Source organism: Echinops telfairi, unplaced genomic scaffold (genome assembly GCF_000313985.2).
Source record: "Echinops telfairi isolate 266 unplaced genomic scaffold, ASM31398v2 ScPeMD7_12;HRSCAF=54, whole genome shotgun sequence".
Classification (NCBI taxonomy): domain Eukaryota; kingdom Metazoa; phylum Chordata; class Mammalia; order Afrosoricida; family Tenrecidae; genus Echinops; species Echinops telfairi.
In genome coordinates, this window is record NW_022103909.1 from 8,825,705 (window position 1) to 8,843,676 (window position 17,972).

General features: G+C 45.9%; 1 protein-coding gene across 3 annotated transcripts in view; it reads right to left on the minus strand.

The window, feature by feature from the left end:
* ANO6 (anoctamin 6) overlaps positions 1 to 17,972 on the minus strand; it is a 207,447-nt gene that overhangs the window by 144,418 nt on the left and 45,057 nt on the right. Inside the window, exon 1 of one of the 3 annotated variants that reach the window (XM_030884742.2) lies at positions 9,005 to 9,058. The exons of 1 other annotated variant lie outside the window; for it this stretch is intronic. Coding sequence is in view for 1 of the 2 variants with exons in the window: in XM_045287263.1 (XP_045143198.1) it covers positions 407 to 413 (7 nt within the window). In the remaining variant the exon portion in view is untranslated. Of the gene's footprint in view, positions 1 to 406; positions 429 to 9,004; positions 9,059 to 17,972 lie in introns of those variants that run through there. One more of the 3 variants, XM_045287263.1, reaches the window with a different exon arrangement.

Here is a 17,972-nt window from a genome sequence, read left to right on the forward strand (position 1 = left end):
GGGGAGGTGGAGGCAGAATAGACCACTTTTGTTTGTTTGTTTCCCCACTTCAAAACAAACATGTATCTAGTTATCTAGAACACGAATCCAAGTATGTGCTGGAGCTAAACTACTATCAGAAAACAGCACAGTAGAAGGAGGGGGACAATGAGCTCAAGTAGAAAGAACAGGTTTTGAAAATGATGATGGCAACATATGTACAAAGGTGCTTAACACAATAGATGGAAGTTTAGATTGTGATGAGCTGTACAAGCCCCCCAATAAAATGATTTTTCAAAAAGAAAGAAAGAAAATAGCACGGTGGGGGGAAAACTCAGAAAATTTAACCTTCTAAGCATTTCTTGTTCAGAAAATGTGGCTGCAGTCTGCCTTCAGACTTTGCAGCTGTCTGGGCTGTAGAGCCTACCTGGCATTACAAGGGGAAGCTTAACATGCACATGTCTTCCGGGACTGCTGTAACTCTGCCTCTTCATTCAACATTAGAAGAGAAGCTGGTGAGCACCGAATTCACGTCCTTTGGACATGTATTCAGGAGGACCCAGTCCCTCGAGAAAAACACCGTGCTTGGCCTGGGAAAAGAGAAAGACCCTGAAATATCTGGACTTACACAGTGGCTGCAGCAATGAGCGGAGGCGTAGCAAGGACTGCAGTGCAGGACTGGCCAGACAGCGTTTCTCACCCTGTGGGTCACAACCCCTTTGGGGGCCGAACAACCCTTTCACAGGGGTCGCCCGATTCATAACAGTAACAAAATTACAGTTATGAAGTAGCAACGAAAATAATTTTATGGTTGGCGGGGCGGTCACCACAACATGAAGGAACTGGGCCGCAGCCTTAGGAAGGTTGAGAACCACGGGGCCAGTGCTTTGCTGTGTTGTACACAAGGATGCAATGAGTCCGATGGAACTCGACCACACTGAACAACAGTACGGGCAAAAAGAAACCTTAGCATCACCTACTTCAATTGCTTGGTCCTTCAGGTTTGGAGAGGCACACTCGAGCACATGGCTTCTCACTGAAAGGTTGACGGTTCAAACCCACCCAGCAGCTCTGTGCAAGAAAGACCTGGTGACCTACACCCATAAAAATTAAGGGAAGAAAACCCTATGGGGCAGTTCTACTCCATCATATCAAGTCATTGTGAGTCAAGAATCAACTCGATGGCACCTAACAAGAACAACAACAGAAGCAAGGGGGCAAAATTGATAAGAGTAACTTACCCCGGATAAATCATTTGTAGCCCAGAGAACAGAAGAACCCTAGGAACCAAGGAAGTCCCCACCGTACCCGCCCCTTCTCTACATAGCCAATAAAATGAAAGTCAAGGAAAATGGTACTTAACGGCCTGCATAGAAATCTGTTTCATTAGGTGTCATCAGATGCCTCACAGAAATGAAAACTCATGTTAGTGTGAGCTACATTTAAAGATGGTATACTGAACACGTGCATTTAGCTCTGCTACTTTCTCAAATACCGCTAGGGCAGAAAAGCAATAAAGAGAAAGAAAACAACAGAGATAGCAGCATATTTTTAAAATCTGGAGAGTACCTACACAAGTGACCATGGATCTAACAGACAGGAGAGAGGGTAATCCTAAAGCTGGAACGCTAGAGGCAATTACTCTCAAAATGCAGAACCACCTGAGATCCTCGGGGGCTGGCAGCACAGGGTCCTTGAAGGGGAGGTCAAAAGATATGTGAAGTGTAAGCAGTAGACAGACCCCCAAATTCCGTCTCTTTCACTATATGAAAACAAAAACAAAACCCATTGTTCTTCCTCCTTCACTCTCTGCTGCCTGGGAGAAGAATGGAAATCTATTATCTGGGACAAGTCAAAAGAGGGCCTAGACCTAGACAGATAGCCAGACTCCGACAGGCCTCCGGGAGGCCAGGGGGACACACTGAAAGGGAGATTACAAGAAGGACCGCATCTAATGTTGATGCCCTGAGGCTTCTTCTCTTTACCTTCAGGCTGGTCAAGTTTTCGCTCAAGAATCTGAACCGTGGAACAAGAAGACCTCAAAATAATAACACCAGGGCTTCCTTATTCAAACAAACAAAAATCCCATCCAAGTTACCCTAAGGAGCCCTGGGGCGGGGTGGTCGTCCTTTATATAATGAGCTACTAACCAACTAATCAGCTGTCAAACCCACCAGTAGCTCGCTGGACACAACAGGAGGCTCTCTGCTACTAGAAAGATCTGAAGGTTGGAACCCCAAAGGGGGCAGTTCTAGTCGCTCTTGTGGGATCTCTCTGAGTCAGAACTGGCAGTGGGCTTCTTGTTTTAAGACACCCTAGAACAAAGCTCATTGCAGCCAGTATCATAGACTTCACAGTCATCTTTTGACACTGCTACTCTGAAACAGGATGAGACAGCAAGAACTTCCAGACATTTGGAACAGCAGCTGACAGAAAGAGCGGGGCAAGCTGGCGTTCTGTGATGGGAGGGGTGGTTTGGGGACGTTGTATGCGATAGGTAGAAAAGCAGAAGTAGGAAAGAAGACTAGACTCTCAATTTTGTGTCAACAGATCAAGCCTAAATCTGAAAAAAAAAAAATGATAACAATAACGGTATGTTAATTCGAGATAAAAGAGGTAATTACTTTTTTAAAACATCAGCTGAAGTTGAAAATATCTACCTCTGGGGAACAGAAAATAAAAAGAGAGAAGCTGCTATTTCTCATGGCAAATCTTGTAGTATTATTTGATTTTGCAATTATATGTACAGGGAAAAAAAACCTGACAAGTGTTAAAACTAACTTTTAAATTGTTCTCTCCTTTTAAAAGAGGAAAGGGGACCCCAATATCAGGTAATCCAAGACATGGACACATATAAACAGAGGAACCCCTAGCTCAACACCTGCTCTGTGCCAGCACTGGGGTAGACAGAGAAAATATAACGGTGAATGAAAAAAGCAGAAACGGTCTCCTTTCAGGGAGTTTATATCTCATCACAAAAAGTAAATATTTTTAAAATGAGGAGCTGATACCAAGGGCTCAAACAGAAAGCAAATGTTTTGAGAATGATGGCGGCAACATATGTACAAATGTGCTTGACACAATGGATGGATGTGTGGATTGTGATCAGAGTTGTATGAGCTCCCGATAAAATGGTTTTTTAAGTAAATCATTTTAAAATCACCGAATCAGTTTAGTAATAAGAAGAAAAGAGGTTGTCAGGATAGGGCATAAAGAACGATTTTCAGTGGAGCGGTCAGAGGAATTCCCTTAGAGGGTATTCATGTTAAGAGGTGAAGGATGAGAAGGAGGAGGCCATGCAGCCAGAGCTGAGCATTCAAGGAAAAGGAAGAGCAAACTAGTGTTTCTGAAGCAGAAGTAGCTTCGTGCATGTAGCTGAAAGGCACCCAAGCGATAAGAAGCAACATACAGCTGATAAAGAGGCTCCCCCAAAGCCCAAACTCACTGCCATCCTGTCAATTCCGACCCGCAGTGACCGTTCAGGACAGGATAGAACTGCAGCATGTAGGGTTCGGGGGCTGTCACTCTTTACAGGGGTAAAATGCCTCATCTCTCTCCTGCAGAGTGACTAGTGGTTTCAAACCGCTGACCTTATAGTGAGCAGCCCGATGTGTAACCACTATGCCACCATGGCTCCTCCAGGAGTAGGTGGCAGCCACATTACCCCATGCACCCAAAGGGGAGCCATGGCAGGGCCCCACAGCATCACAGCTCTCTGCTGTTGCAAGAAAACAAAGAACAGACCAGTGATTAGACTACTGCTAAGGTTCCAGAAGACAAACAATGGGAAACTGCTCTAATATGGTAGCAGAGGAAAGAGTGAAGACAAATTCAGAATACAGTTTATATAAGTGATGCCAAGGAAAACCCTCAAGATTCTCTGATTTTAAATTGGGAGGATGGTAGTACATTTACTGAGATGTATTTTATTTTGAGCTCAAATTCTGAGCAGCAGGTTTGCAAAAGCTATGTAAAACAGGGAAAGTCCAAAACCCATTTGCAAAGTCCTCCAGTAGATTAAGCGTCCATTGACTTCCTTCTGACCATTACCAGGAATGTGAACAATCCTGTTCTCCCAGTGCATTAGAAAGTAGAATACCACCCCCACCGCCCCCAGCCAGCCCTGGAAAGAGCAGCCTCCTTTAGGGGCTGGCCTGGGTGTGTCCTTAATAGAGACTGCCTCACTGGGGTTGCATGATTCATGCCCTGACTGCCTTGGTCATGAGACGCTGAGTCAATTTTGTAAATTATTTTTCCTAATAGAGTGTACATGTCCCAATCAGGGTCTCATTCACACTTCTGTAGTCCCACCTATAACTATGATTCATTGATCTTCTGTAGCTGTTTCCTGTGCTATGTTTCCTGTGCTATCAGAGGTTTCTCTGATCCCACATAAGCCCTTGAACTCCAGTATGATCTTGTGCTAATAATGGTGGTCTCCCTCATGTTGATGATGAGTCTTTGCTTTGTCTTTGTTCTGTTTAAGGCTTAATAAATGTTATCCTTAAATTATATCTGAGATTTGAGGTCTCTTGTACCCTAAAACAAATGGCAAATATTAGAGGTGGAGCGGAGGGTTGGGGTGAGTGGGGTAGGAAAACTAATCAAAAGGCCTCCCTTGAACATGAGGCATCCAAGAGGGAGGCCAAGGAGGCAGAATGTAGGGCCCAAGACTCAGGAGAAAACAGTGTTCTAATAAGAGAGGAGCCAAGTATGGGAGGGATTGGAAAACTGTCCTCAAAGCCACAAAATGATTCAGTAAGATAAATGAGGATCGAAACACTGGAAGCAACCACACTCAGATTTTGAAAGACCCAAAAGCAATTCTGGAAAAACAACAACAACAACAAAACGCCCTGTCATCGAATCAATTTGACTCATAGTGACTTTATGGACAGACTAGAAACGCCCCTGTGGGGATTCCAAGACTTGGAAATCGTCATGAGAGTAGAAAGCCTCATCTTTCTCCTATGAAGCAGCTGGTGGGTTTGAACTGCTTGTGGTTAGCAGTCCAATGCATAACCAGCTGTGCCACCAAAAAACTCACGGCCATTGAGTCAAGTGATGCTATTTGGACAGGGTATAGAACTCTGTGAGTTTCTGAGACTGTGGCTGTTTGTAGGAGTAGAAAGCCCCATCTTTCACCTGCAGAGTGGCTAGTGGTATTGAACGGCTGACCTTGCGGATCGCAGCCCAGCATGCAACACTACACAAGCAGGTCTCCCAATTCCAGAAACGCAGTGAGAAAAGACACTGGAGGGTAAGAGGCTGAATAACAAATAAGTAATGAAGAGGCCATTAATATATGAGGAGGTACACCAAAAAACCCTGAAATCCACCCCACCCCCAATCAAAGCTATGATACTTAATGCATTTGTCAAATCTGCGATTCTATTCTTGAAAACATTTTTCCAATTCATCTGTTTGGATGACTGACAGCACCTCCCTCGGTGCTTTTCTTCACCTCTTCTACATTGCCAAGTTGCTGTCCTTTCATGTCCCTCTTCATTCACAGAAACAAAAAGAAGTTGCATGAAGTGAAGTCATGAGAGCAAGGTTGATTGGGGCAAGAAAGGCGTGCTGTTTTTTGCCCAAAACTGGCTCACTGAAATGACTGCGTGAACAGGATTATTGTCATGGTGGCAAAACCAGTCCCCCATCTGCCACAAATCAGGTCTTTTTTTGTTGCACACTGTTACTCAATCTTTTCAGAACCTCTAAATAGAAAGCTTGACTAACAGTCTGACCGGGTGGAATGAACTCCAAATGCAATATTCCCGTCACATCAAAAAAACAGGTGAGGATCATCTTGATCTATGATTTCACTTGCCGATGATGGGGGGCAAGATGATGATGGAGTCTTCAACTGGCTTAAGTGATGTTTGCTTCCAGGGTCATAAGACTCACACCATGTCTCATCATCAGTAATGACCTTAGAAAAATAGTCTGGGTTGCTTCAGAGCTGTTCTTTCAAAGTACGGTATGTTTCATTCAGTGCTCTTTTTGTTGGTCAGTCAGAACCTGAGGCACAAATTTTGCAGCGACCCTTCGCATTCCCAAATCTTCCATTAAAATTCGCCGAACCAAACTCCAAGATAGTCCAGATAACATCCTCATCTCTTCAATGGTCCATGGTTGGTCTTTGAACTCAAGTGCAGGAATTTTGTAGACATTTTGCCCGTTCAGGAAGTTGTTGGATCTCCATAATGAGGTTTGTCGCTCAACATCTCACCTTTTTTGGAACGAGAAAACCACTCTTACACTTGAGTTTTTCCCATCGCGCTGTCCTTGTAAGCTGTGTCCAACATCACAACAGTTTCTGTGGCACTTTTCCCAAGGAGGAAACAAAATTTCACAGCCACACACTGTTCTCTGAAGTCAGCTATCACCAAAAAATGAGGTTTGAGTGAAATTGTTTTATGAAAAAATTCACTACTACCAGAGAGTACCTTCCCAGGAGACGCCACCGGGTACACTAACTCAGAGTGAGTTGCTTGCCTAGTGGGAAAAATCTGTACTACAAAACCTCTGCCTAGCAGAGCTATTTTCCAGTTTTTTGGTTACCCCCTCATATATAGATAACATTTGAGAAGTTTTGCTTTAAAAGAAATGGGATGAAATGAGAGGGATATAAAAGTCATGAAAGATAAATTGATTCTCTAATTTGTTTAGTGTAGGGGTAGCTAGCTGCCCTGTCTGATGACTGTGACCATATGTGCAACAGGACAACACATCACCTGGTCCTGCACCATCCCCACAATCACTGGTATGGTTAGCCGCATTTGTTGCTGCATGTCAGTTCACCTCATAGGTTTCCTGCGTTCTCACTGCCCCTCTATGATGTCCTTTTTCTCTAGTGACTATAGTAGTATCAGAATAATTCAGACTCATTCAACAAGTGTTTATGAGTCCCAAAAACATTGCCCATATAGAGTGTGCAATTTACTGGGAGATGGGAGAAAATAAACTAATACACATAGAAGAGGGTTTCAAAATGTACATGGAACGATGGGATTTTTCTCACATACTGCTTTCAGGTGGAGAAATGTTTGTCAGAACAAAACACCCTCATAGAAGAGAGTACAATTTTAAGAGGCGAGTCAGATGCTGGTTTTGAGGGAGAACTGAATGAGTGAGCAAGTAAACATTTTAGCTGAGGGCGGACCTTCAAGGTGAGAGGAAGTGAGGAGGGGGAACGGAGCTGCAGAGAGGAGCACAGTGTGTCACGGAAGAGGGGGCGGCCATGTGGCTGACGTGCAGTGAGGGGCAGGTAGAGAGGTAAGGGGGCAAGACAGAAATGCAGGGGCCTTGCAGTGCATGGCTGCAAGTGTGCATTGTATGCTGTATGTAGAAAAGACATGGGAAACCATATAAGTGTAGAAAACAAAGGATCATCTGGCTGTTGTGTGAACCTGAGGCTTGGAGGTGCTTATGTGGAAGCAGAAGAGGATTTAGGAAGTAGCTGCCACAGTCTCCAAAAGGTGTGGTTAGGATACAGGTGGAAGAGTGGGAGTGAGTTGAGGGGTGGATACTAACAGTCCTATTATCAGGTACGTTACAAAAGAAGGATTCAAAGATGGTATCAGGTATTTTGACCTGAGCAACTGGGCTCAATCACGGCTGAAGAGGAAACCGAAGAGGATGAGCAGGTGTGCAGAGGAGGGGGACAAATCAAGAATTTACTGTTGAACATGTTGGGTTGGAAATATCTGCTAGACAATCAAATGGACCAAATGAAGAGGTGAAGCAGGCCACTGGAAGCAAGAGATATGCAGGGCCTAGAGATAAATATGTGGATAAAACAGCAACATAAAAATGGTTAATATATATTTTTGTATAAAACCCCACATCCGTTGAGTCAATTCCATCTCATAGCCCCGGAAGTGCACGTGGTATCACCCAAGGAATGAGCTCCGATGGGGGTGAGGTCAGGAGGTAAGCTTTGGCACACCAGAGTTTAAAGGCCAGGCAGAAGAAGAGGGGTGAGCAAGGGAGGCTGAGAAAGAACAAGGGCGTTGTGAGCGGATCAAGGTGAAGTGACACCCGGGCAGCCTGCAGCTGAGAGAATTTCAGGAAGGAAGGGTGGTCAACCGTGCCCAGTGCTGCAGAGATAAGCATGAGCGCCAGGAGAAAGCACCAAGGCCCTGACTCAGGATGAATGAACAATGAGTGTTCTGAGATAACATTCCTTATCCCTCAGCGTATTCCGATGACTTAAGAATACAGAATAATGACTCAGTCATCTAGAACACCAACTCTGTTCTCTCTGATGCCTCATCAAATAGAAAGCCCTCCTTCGGGATTCTCCTGGGAAGAACATGGGAGATTCCTGAGCCCGAAAAACAAAGGAGGCTCCAAAGGGCACACTTGGAAAACAGGGAAGCAAGCATGCTCCCAGTGTAGACAACCAGACAAGCAGGGCAGGGCAGTGTGAGGCTACACGTTGTCAATTTTCTACCTCACAGCCCGGAGGAAAATGGAATCTGGCTGTTCAGAGGTCTCGGTGCACTGTGAGAATCATAGCATTCTTGTCTTCAGACACCTTCCTGTCTTAAGGCAATGCCACACATTCCCTGTCATTGAAGCTACTAAAGTACATCATTCAAAGGCCCTTGGATATTGGAAATACCTTCACCAATACGTAAGGTCACTGAAATAGTTTTCATTATCCTGCATCAAAATACTTTTGCCAAATCTTTCTTCACCCTTGTCTCCCCAAAGTGCTCTCCTGGAAAGGAGGGAGGGTCGGGGGGAGAGACTTGTATATGAGACCCAGTACAGTGTGCCTGGAATTGGTAAGAACTAATTTTTGCTTTCTGAATTCATGTTTTAGAAATGAGACTACAGGAACAGTTATTTTTAGCAACTGACAAATAAATTAGGAAACTTCAACTCAAACAAATATTACCTCGGGCACTACTGTGTGCCAACCAGGGATAGAGAGGGGTCCTATTCTCCTGGAGCTGGCAGTGCAAGAGGAGAGGAGAGGAAAGGTACTACTGGGATAGAATTGCATGCATCTTACCGGGACCGGAGGAGAAGCGTGTGTGGGCAGCCAGAAAAGGCCGTTTGGAGACAGGGTCATCACCTGAAGGACGAGGAGGCACCATTAAACACAACAGAGGAACATAAAGGGGGTGGTATCAGGCTGTAGTGGGTGCGGCAGAGGCTCAGTGGGAGAATTCTTGGCTTCAGCGTGGGTACAATTCCTGCCCAATGTACCACAGGTACCCTTGTCAGTGGAAATTAGATGCAGAGCTATTCAACTAAGGTGGGCTAGGAAAACTGGCCTGGTGGTCCGCTTTCAAGTCAGCCCATGAAAACCCTGTGGCACACAATAGAAAGACCCTCAGCAGAGATGTGGTCAAGGACCACAAATGGGGCAGCATTTCAGTCCGCTGCGCACGGGCACACAGTGAGCTGGGGACAGTTCAACAGCAGATCACACCATTAGGCAGCAGAAAGAGAAGCATCGGACGTGAGTCCTATACAAGAACTAGGGTCTGGCCTTGAACAAGACTTTGGCCTTTCTAGTTCTCACTTCCCCTTAGCTAAAATATGGGACAGCTGGTAATCCAAGGCCAGGGAGCATACCCTTTCTGGTGCACAGACCCCCCTCCTGGGAGTTTTCGAAACAGACTGACTCCCACTCTGGAAATATGCTTTCATTGGTCGGGCATCAAAGCGAGCTTGTCTTTAAAAGCTCCCTAGGTAATGCTAATGTGCAGCTGGGCTGAGAGCCCTGGGGAAGAGACTCTCTCAAGTGGTCACATTTGGGGGCTGAGGTTCTCCAGCCCTGGTGCTCTGGGGAGCTTTTAAAAGATCCCAGTGTTGGCTTCAGTCCAATTAAACCAGAATCTCTGAAAGTGTGACCCAGGTATAGCCGTCTTTCTCAAAGCTCTTCGGTTGATTCCGAGGCACAACTATCGCTGAGAACCACTATTCTAGGACCCCTTAAATCAAAGAGTCCCTATTATGGCCAATGAAAAAAATCATAAGTTTCTTCTACCCAACACGGGGGTAAGCTGTATGCTAATACGTGCATGGCAAATGGGAAATGCCCCTTCCCCAGTGCTCTCAGCTCTCACGACATTTAAGATTCAGTGGAATACATCTATAAAAATGGCTACATGGTGCACTCCCCGCAGTACTTTTCGTTGGAATGTGATCTGCATGGCTGACTGTAATGTGAACACTGCGTTCCCTACCCCCGAGCTTGCTTAAATCCACTTAAGAGGTGATGGTGAACCAAACAAACAGTAATTAGAGACACTCCAGACTACCTTTTAAATCTGTCGCTAAATTATATTTTTCCTGCACCAATGCCCATACACACAGCATGTTCACCAACAGCCTGAAACCAAAGCCTCAGAAATGTTTGCATTAATACGGGCAGCAGCTACCTCTGGGCCTCGACGCTGGATTTTGCAGGGAAGTGTGGGCTGTTCTGGAAGAGAGCCGTTCAGGACTGTTATTTCTCACATCTGGGTAAATAAAAGCACTGCCCACATGTGGTTAGAAATCCCAGGTGAAAATGAGCTCTCCAGGGGTCTGAAAATGAAGAACACCTCTGATGTACTGTCTCATTTCCTGAAATGACTCAGAAATGAAAGTAATTCCTCAGGAAAGCGCATCTGCGCCAGTGGCGCAGCTTATAAAATCATGCCAGATGATACCTGTGGCTCAGAGGCTGGGCCTGGGGATGGGAAGGGAGGGAAGGCCTAAAAGAGGCCTTCATCTCTGAGCTGATGCCGGTAGCTTGGAGGGGCTGCAAATGCGAGGAGCAGCCAGGCCTTCCGGGCTGGGTGATAAATCTTGATTTGCAGTAAGACGGCTCACGTTCCATTAGGAAGCTGGCCTCTCTCCAGTAGGACAGAGAAGGCCAGAATGGAGGAGGCCAGAATGCATGGGTGTGCTGCTGATAGCACTGAAGAAGCAAAGCTCACCAAAGAATTTATTTTTAAAAGAAAAGGAGTTTTACTTATATAATCCCATTCTAGGCCTGTTCACAATGGAGAAAGACCTTCCTTCCAGAAGAGGTCTGCTAAGGAGAGATGGGCTAACCCCACAGTGAGCCCCTTTCGCAGTACCCTGGAAGAAGGTGAGCTGGTACCTGGTCATCAGCTGGAGGATGAAAGAGGCTAAAATGTCTCTCACCTCAACAGGTGAACCCAAAAGTTACCATTACCCAACTTCAAGAGCCACTTATTTTCCTTAAGGGTCTCAATACTCTTCTTCCCAGCGCAGACTTCCAAAATGAATCAGCTCCACTATTTGGAACTGGGGATGGGGAGTGGGGGTGGGATAGTCTGGGTTGACCAGAGAAACAAATTCATAGACACTCGTAGGTATATGAGAGCGCTTTATATCAAAGAGTAATTGTATATTAAGAAAGCATTCCAGCCCAGTCCAGATCAAGTCCATAAGTCCGATATTAGCCCATATATCCAATACTAGTCCACAAATTCCCCTTCAGACTCATGCAGCCATGCAATGACGCTGAATGCAGAAAGATCACAGGGCAGTGGGTGGAGAGTCTTGTGGACCCAGTGGTAGTGGAAGTATCTCAACACTGGTGCGGGTCTCCATGGGTCTCCTCCAGCTCTCTGAGTGTCTCAACAACAGAAAGGGAAGGCAGAGAGAGTGGGTCTGGCGTCCAGTGAGCTTTTTATGTCCATCGCGCCTCCAAATGAGGTCATCAAGCTGAGACCTGATTGCCAGGCTAGACTCCACCCCATCGCTCAAGTTGACAGGAGATGCTGTAACTGCCACAGGGGGTATTCTGGAAACAACCTATTGTTCATTGCTGTAGATGCCAACTCATACCTGTTAACAGGTGACGAGTACTTGTGTGCCATGTGGCTTTTCTTGATGGTGCAGATTCTTTCTCTAGCAGCACGGGTGGTGTGTTCAAGCAGTAGCCCATCCATTCACAGCTGAGTGCTTTAGTCCCTGTGCCACTAGGGCATCTTAACATGTGACTTGTTAAATAAAAAGGCACCCTAAAGGAGCCATGGTTAAGTCCCCATCTGCTAACCAGACAGTCATTGGTTTGAACCCACCTTCAGGTCTTGGAAATCTGCTCCCGCACACAGATTGTAAAACTAAACCCAGTGCCATAGTCCATTCTGACTCAGTGGCCCAAGAAGGTGGAACAGAACTGAACCGATGGGTTTCTAAGACTGTAAATCTTGATGAGAGCAGGCAGCCTCATCTTTCTCCATCCTTTGACTTGTTGATCAACTGGTAGGTTAGAACAGATGGCCTTGCAGCTAGCAGCCAATTCATAAGATTACAGCCTAGGAAACCCTTGAGGGGAACTCTACTGAGTTTCAGTTATAAATGAAAACAGACGTGAAACACAATGAGACAAATTAACCAGGCCCCTAAGCACTGCTAGGAATGCCATGGCCTGCAAACCGCCATGTGGGAGAAAGACGCAGCTATGTGTGCCGGTAAAGATTTACAGCTTTGGAAACACTAGAGAGGGTCGCTGGGTCGGAATCGACTCGATGGGCGTGGGCTTGGTTTTGTCTGGAGTGATGCATGCAGCTTGCTTTTGGCTACCAACCTAAAGGTGGGTGGTTCAAATTCACTGTGTAACTGCACACAAAAGGCCGACGGTCTGCTTCTGTAAAATGCCAGTCAGGAGAACACTGCGGGGTAGTAACATTGTAACACCTGGGGTTGCCAGGAGTCAAATGGACTCCCCGTCAAGGTAAATGTAAATCAGGGGCATACACAATGAAATATGATGTAGCCGTTTAAAAAAGATAAATCTACTTGTGTAGACACAGACCTGTGGGAGACAACACTATGTGAAAGAAACACCCAGGGTCTCAATGTATACAGTAAAGCTCCTCTGGTGTAAATGCCTTTAAGAAAATTGCTTTTAATGTAGTGAAGAAGCTGATGGTGCCCGGCTATTAAAAGATATAGTGTCTGGGGTCTTGAAGGCTTGAAGTTAAATAAGCGGCCATCTAGCAGGGAAGCAAAAAGCCCACATGGAAGAAGCACACCAGCCTGTGTGATCATGAGGTGTCGACAGGATCCAACAAGCATCAGAAGACACACAGCAAAAAACCATATGGTTGAGAACGAGGAGAGGCAGAGAAGAGACCCACAGCCCATCTGTAGACAATGGGACATCCCCTCACAGAAGGGTCATAAGAAAGGGTTGAGTCAACCAAGGCCCAGTATAGCACTGATGAAACACATGATATTCCTATGGTTCCTTGAGGCTTCCTCACTCCCCACTATCATGACCCCAGTCCTGCCTTTCAGTTGATGTATGGATTGTTATAAAAGTTATAAGAGCCCCCAATAAAATGATCTTAAAAAAAGAAAATTGCTTTTGTGTAGAGGGCTGGGGCTGAGTGTTACTTTTTAACTTTCCTAACTTTAAATATTGAATTTTCTTATCACTAGATGGAAGTCTATGAGACGCAATCAATTAATATGGCCCTTGTAGACATAATTCCTTAAACTGCATCGTAATTCTGGACTCTGCTATGGCTGTGACCCCATCCTGGAGGAAGTTCTCCAGGACAGGATTAATTGAAGGAGGAGATAAATCATGGTCTTAGTTGAGGGTGTGAATCACATCACCCCCTTTGCTTCCTTGAGGGCCCGGGTAAGACATCGTTACTAGAGAGTATGACATCATCCTTCAGTTTTCTTCATGGTCAGCTACAAGACAAACCATCCTTCCATCAAAGCAAGTCCTCAAATGTAAGGGCCACCTGGGGCACAGAAAATCTGCAAGACCATTAGAAAAGGCATCGTCAAGACCTCTGCATGAAGAGCCAGCGTCTCTGGCAGAGCACAGGGACTGGGAAACTGAGGACGGGGAAGACAGTGTACGCGGACAAATTCTTTATTCTCATAAATAAGAAGCCTGAGAGGCCGGGGTTCTGGGTGAAAGGAGGCCTTCACACTTGTGAGTTAGAGATGAGTCCCAATCGCACTCTCATAACTAAGATTAATCCCCACAATGTCCTCCCATAAGAGTGCTACCTTAAATTCACCTCTTACAAGCACATGGCTGATTGCTCTCTGGCTGGGAGCTTTATCTATCTGTTGTAATTGCTCTCCCTGCTCAGGGGACAGTCACCCCCCTGACCTGCCCCCAGCACTGGTGTAGGTTACTCCTCCAATGAACCCAGGGACCGCTAGGGTTAAGGTACTGCCCACTTTGTTATGTATGTGGTTATCTGTAATTGCTTGCCCGAGACTATATCAGTTGATGTAAGAATACATTTTCTCTCCCTTCAATCCTAGACCTGGTTCCAGATACTATAGAGGTGAGCACCCCAAAACTGTCTCTTATGTCTTCTCTTCAATTACTCACCCATCCCTTAGGGCCCCTCCAGATGTGGAGCTAGTAACACCAGAGGCTGTGGCACAGAGGATCAGCATCGAGACTATGGGTACCTTCTCATCTGGCCTGAGACTGGAGCTGCGAACCAGAGTGACAGGCAGCTGGCTTCCTGGGCCTCAGAGGCAGAAGCCAAGGGACAACTGGCTGAGAGGCTGATGCGAGGAGAGACTTTGCCCCAGCTGAGGAGAGATGTTGCTATAGTCCACTGTATCCTTACTGTTTATTGTTCCTGACTAGTGGTAACCTATTCAATTCCCTAATAACAACCCCCCCACTGAATTTGGGGTATCATGTGAGAATTCTGTGTGGCCTTTGCAATAAATGATCCAGCCCATTACACCAGTGCAGTGCCATGGGAGGAACGATTGGTGTCCCATTTGTAAAGGGGGATGGAGCCTGGAGGCACATCGCCCTCCCCCTGCCCTGAGGCAACAGGGAAGCCATGTCCATCCCATACACATTTACTGCAGGCTAGCTTTGGTTTCTTCTTAATCCTTATCTCCCCAGCATAGTTTTAATATTGGGTTTTTTTTTTTAAACAATAGCTGAGTCTCGGGGAAGTGTACAGATCCCATATGAGGACTATGAATGAATGTAGACAAGCTCATTTTACACATGAAGAACGCAGGCTTCGTGATCCTGCTGACAAAGTCAGGGTCACCCCACTAAAAGGCCTGAGTCAGGGCAAGTTCCCAGCTTCCGCATTCAGCACGCTTTCTCTCCATACCATATATATTTTTTATGGTATTTTCAAACAAATCCCATAACCGTAAGGACTTGAGCTCCAGATGTTTTGCTGATGCATGCTTTTAAGGCTTGGCTTACGTTTAAAAATCTTTCTTCCTGTGCCGGTAACTAATGATGGGGGAAGGTGTCACAGTCATATTATTAATTCATTTTTTAAAAGGAAATAATACAAAAAAAGACCTGGCACTATGGTTTTAAAAGCTTTAGAAAAGCAGCAAATCCTAAGTCATATGTGCAGGCTGACCTTATTTTTCATACAACTCTTTATATGAGCATCTTAGCCACACTGTGAAATACGAAAAGCAGAATCTTGGTCCAAGACATATTTCTTTATGAAATTTCCTAGACCTTCATAGATGAATCAATCCTTCCTTTAATAACCAGCGTTTAGGGGCCCCAAGAGACATAAAACCTCTTTGAAGCAGGTAAAATCCAGGCACGGGAGGAGAAGATAAGATGTTGAAGGTAACCATGGGCACAGTCGTTCGGGCAGCACTTCTTCAGAGGGAGACAGCATTCATTTTGTTCACCCAACGCGCAGGCTCTGAGCCATTGTGGGATTAGACAGCTAAAGGTTAAGAAAAAGACATTTGTGTGGATGTCTGTTTTGACACTGAGTGTAAACTTTTTGAAAATAATGACTGTGTTCCTAAGATCCATATACCAACCAAAACACCTACAACAGTTGCCATAAAGCCAACTCTATCTTTTTTTTAAAAGTCAAATCGATCACATGACAGCCCCACAAATATCAGAGCAGAAACGGTGCCGGAGGGCTAGACCTTTTTCCAAGGCGCCTCTGGGTGAACCCGAGGCCCGTCTTTCTCATTAGCAACCACTGTTGGCACCACTCTGAGACATCCTAGATCCTACCAGGATGTCTGGCAAAGACGAAGCCTATGGAAACACTTCCATAGAGGAAACGTTCGGTTTCTGAAGTGGGTTATACCTCGGTTCCTTGCTTCGAATGCTGAAAGGATTCACACGAAGCACGTGTATCACTCAAGTGGGTTTTTATGAAGGGCGGGACAAGTTTCAGGTGCTAGCGTCTCAAAAGGGTACATGCTATTTCAGGGAAGCCTGCCAAGCTGCGCAGGGGCTCACAACTGGACATAGACAACCAGGTAGAAAAGAGCACCCACGTGTGGGACTTAGGGGGATCCTGGGAGGTCAGAAGCCCAAGAACTCTAGAGGCTGTGGGCCAAAAGGCTGTGTGTCCCAAGCAGGCCCAAAGTGGGCGCATGTGCCCCTGTGTGGGTGAAGGAGAGCTTACCCTCCACCTGTCTCTGCCCAGGAGCAAGGTAAGAGAGCGAGGCCTTCCCACAGCCCAGGATATTTCAAACCTCTGGCTGGGGAAGTGTGGCGGATGGTATTGGTTGACCCCATTGGCTGAGTTAGGCCATCCTGGGTGATGTCATGAGCCTGGGCCTCGTTTGGATGCCCAGGTGTGTACCTCCCACCTGGCTCAGGGGCTTGAGTGTGAGCATGCTCCTGGGGTCCTCATAGGCGTTCAATGGTTGCCTGATTTCCTTCCACCCTCCTCTATGGGGGGTCTTTTCAGGCAAGGAAGGGACAACCCCCACCAGTCCCTAAATCTAGCTACCTAACATTAATAGGTGGAAAGGGTGCACAGTATGTTCACCTTTACCAGAACATTGGTGCTTACGCAGAACTTGTACATGGATCGAGAGAGACAGCTGTCTGGATGGAACAAAGGCATACTGCATGGTTGAAAATCAGGAGAGCTGTCTGTCATCGTTACATCCTCTCACCACACTTATTCAATTTGTATGCTTAGCAAATCATCAGAGAAGCTGAATTGTACGAAGACAAATGTGGCATCAGGATTGGAGGAAGGATTGGGGATATGCAGATGACACAACAGTGAGAAGGCCTTGAAGCACTTGCCGATGAAGATCGAGAATTGCAGCCTTCAGTATGGATCACAACTCCATGTCAAGACCGAAATCCTCACCACTGGACCAATAGGTAACAGCATGCTAAATAGAGAAAGGTTGAAATTGTCAAGGATCTTGTCTTCCTTGGATTCACCATCAGTATTGCGTTAGTTAAATCTGCTGCACAAGACCTCTTTAAAGTAAATAAGGATTGCGGTGCACCTGACCCAACCAGGGTATTTTCAATCGTCTCATATGCATGTGAAAGATGGACACTGAATAAAGGAGACCGAAGAGGAACTGATGTGTTTGCATTGTGGTGCTGGAGGAGAATGGTGAAAGTCCACGGACTGCCAAAGAGACAAGCCAATCTGCCTTGGAAAAAGTACACCTGAGTGCTCCTTAGCCACAAGAATGGCAAGATTCATTTTGCTTACGTACTGTGGACATGGTGTGAGGAGAGACCAGTCCCTGGAGAAGGAACCATGGTTGGTAAAGGAGAGGGGCAGAGACAAAGAGGAAGGCCCTCAATGAGGTGGCCTGGCACAGTGGCTGCAACAAGAGGCTCAGGCACAGGAACATGTGCAGGGTGACGCGGACTGGGCAGTGTTTCACTCTGCTGTGCACAGGGTCGCTATGGGCAGGACTGATTTGATAACACATTACGACAACAAGGTTCAACTTAGGGTAAACACTGCAGTGCGGAGATCTTGTAAGGAAGTTATAATATGTAAGGTTAGAGGAGACCATGACTGTGGAAATAAAGCCTGGGGCAGCTGAACCATCTGGGTTCAAATACTAGCTGTGATGATTGCTAGAAGTGGGTTGGGCCATGGTTCTCAGTGGTTTGGAAGATACTGTGCAATGATCTTCCATTTTACGACCCGAAGGGAGCAGTCAATTGAAAGAGCAATTTCCTTAGGGGTGTGACCTGTATCCAATATACAAGAGGGCCTCAAACAATTCAT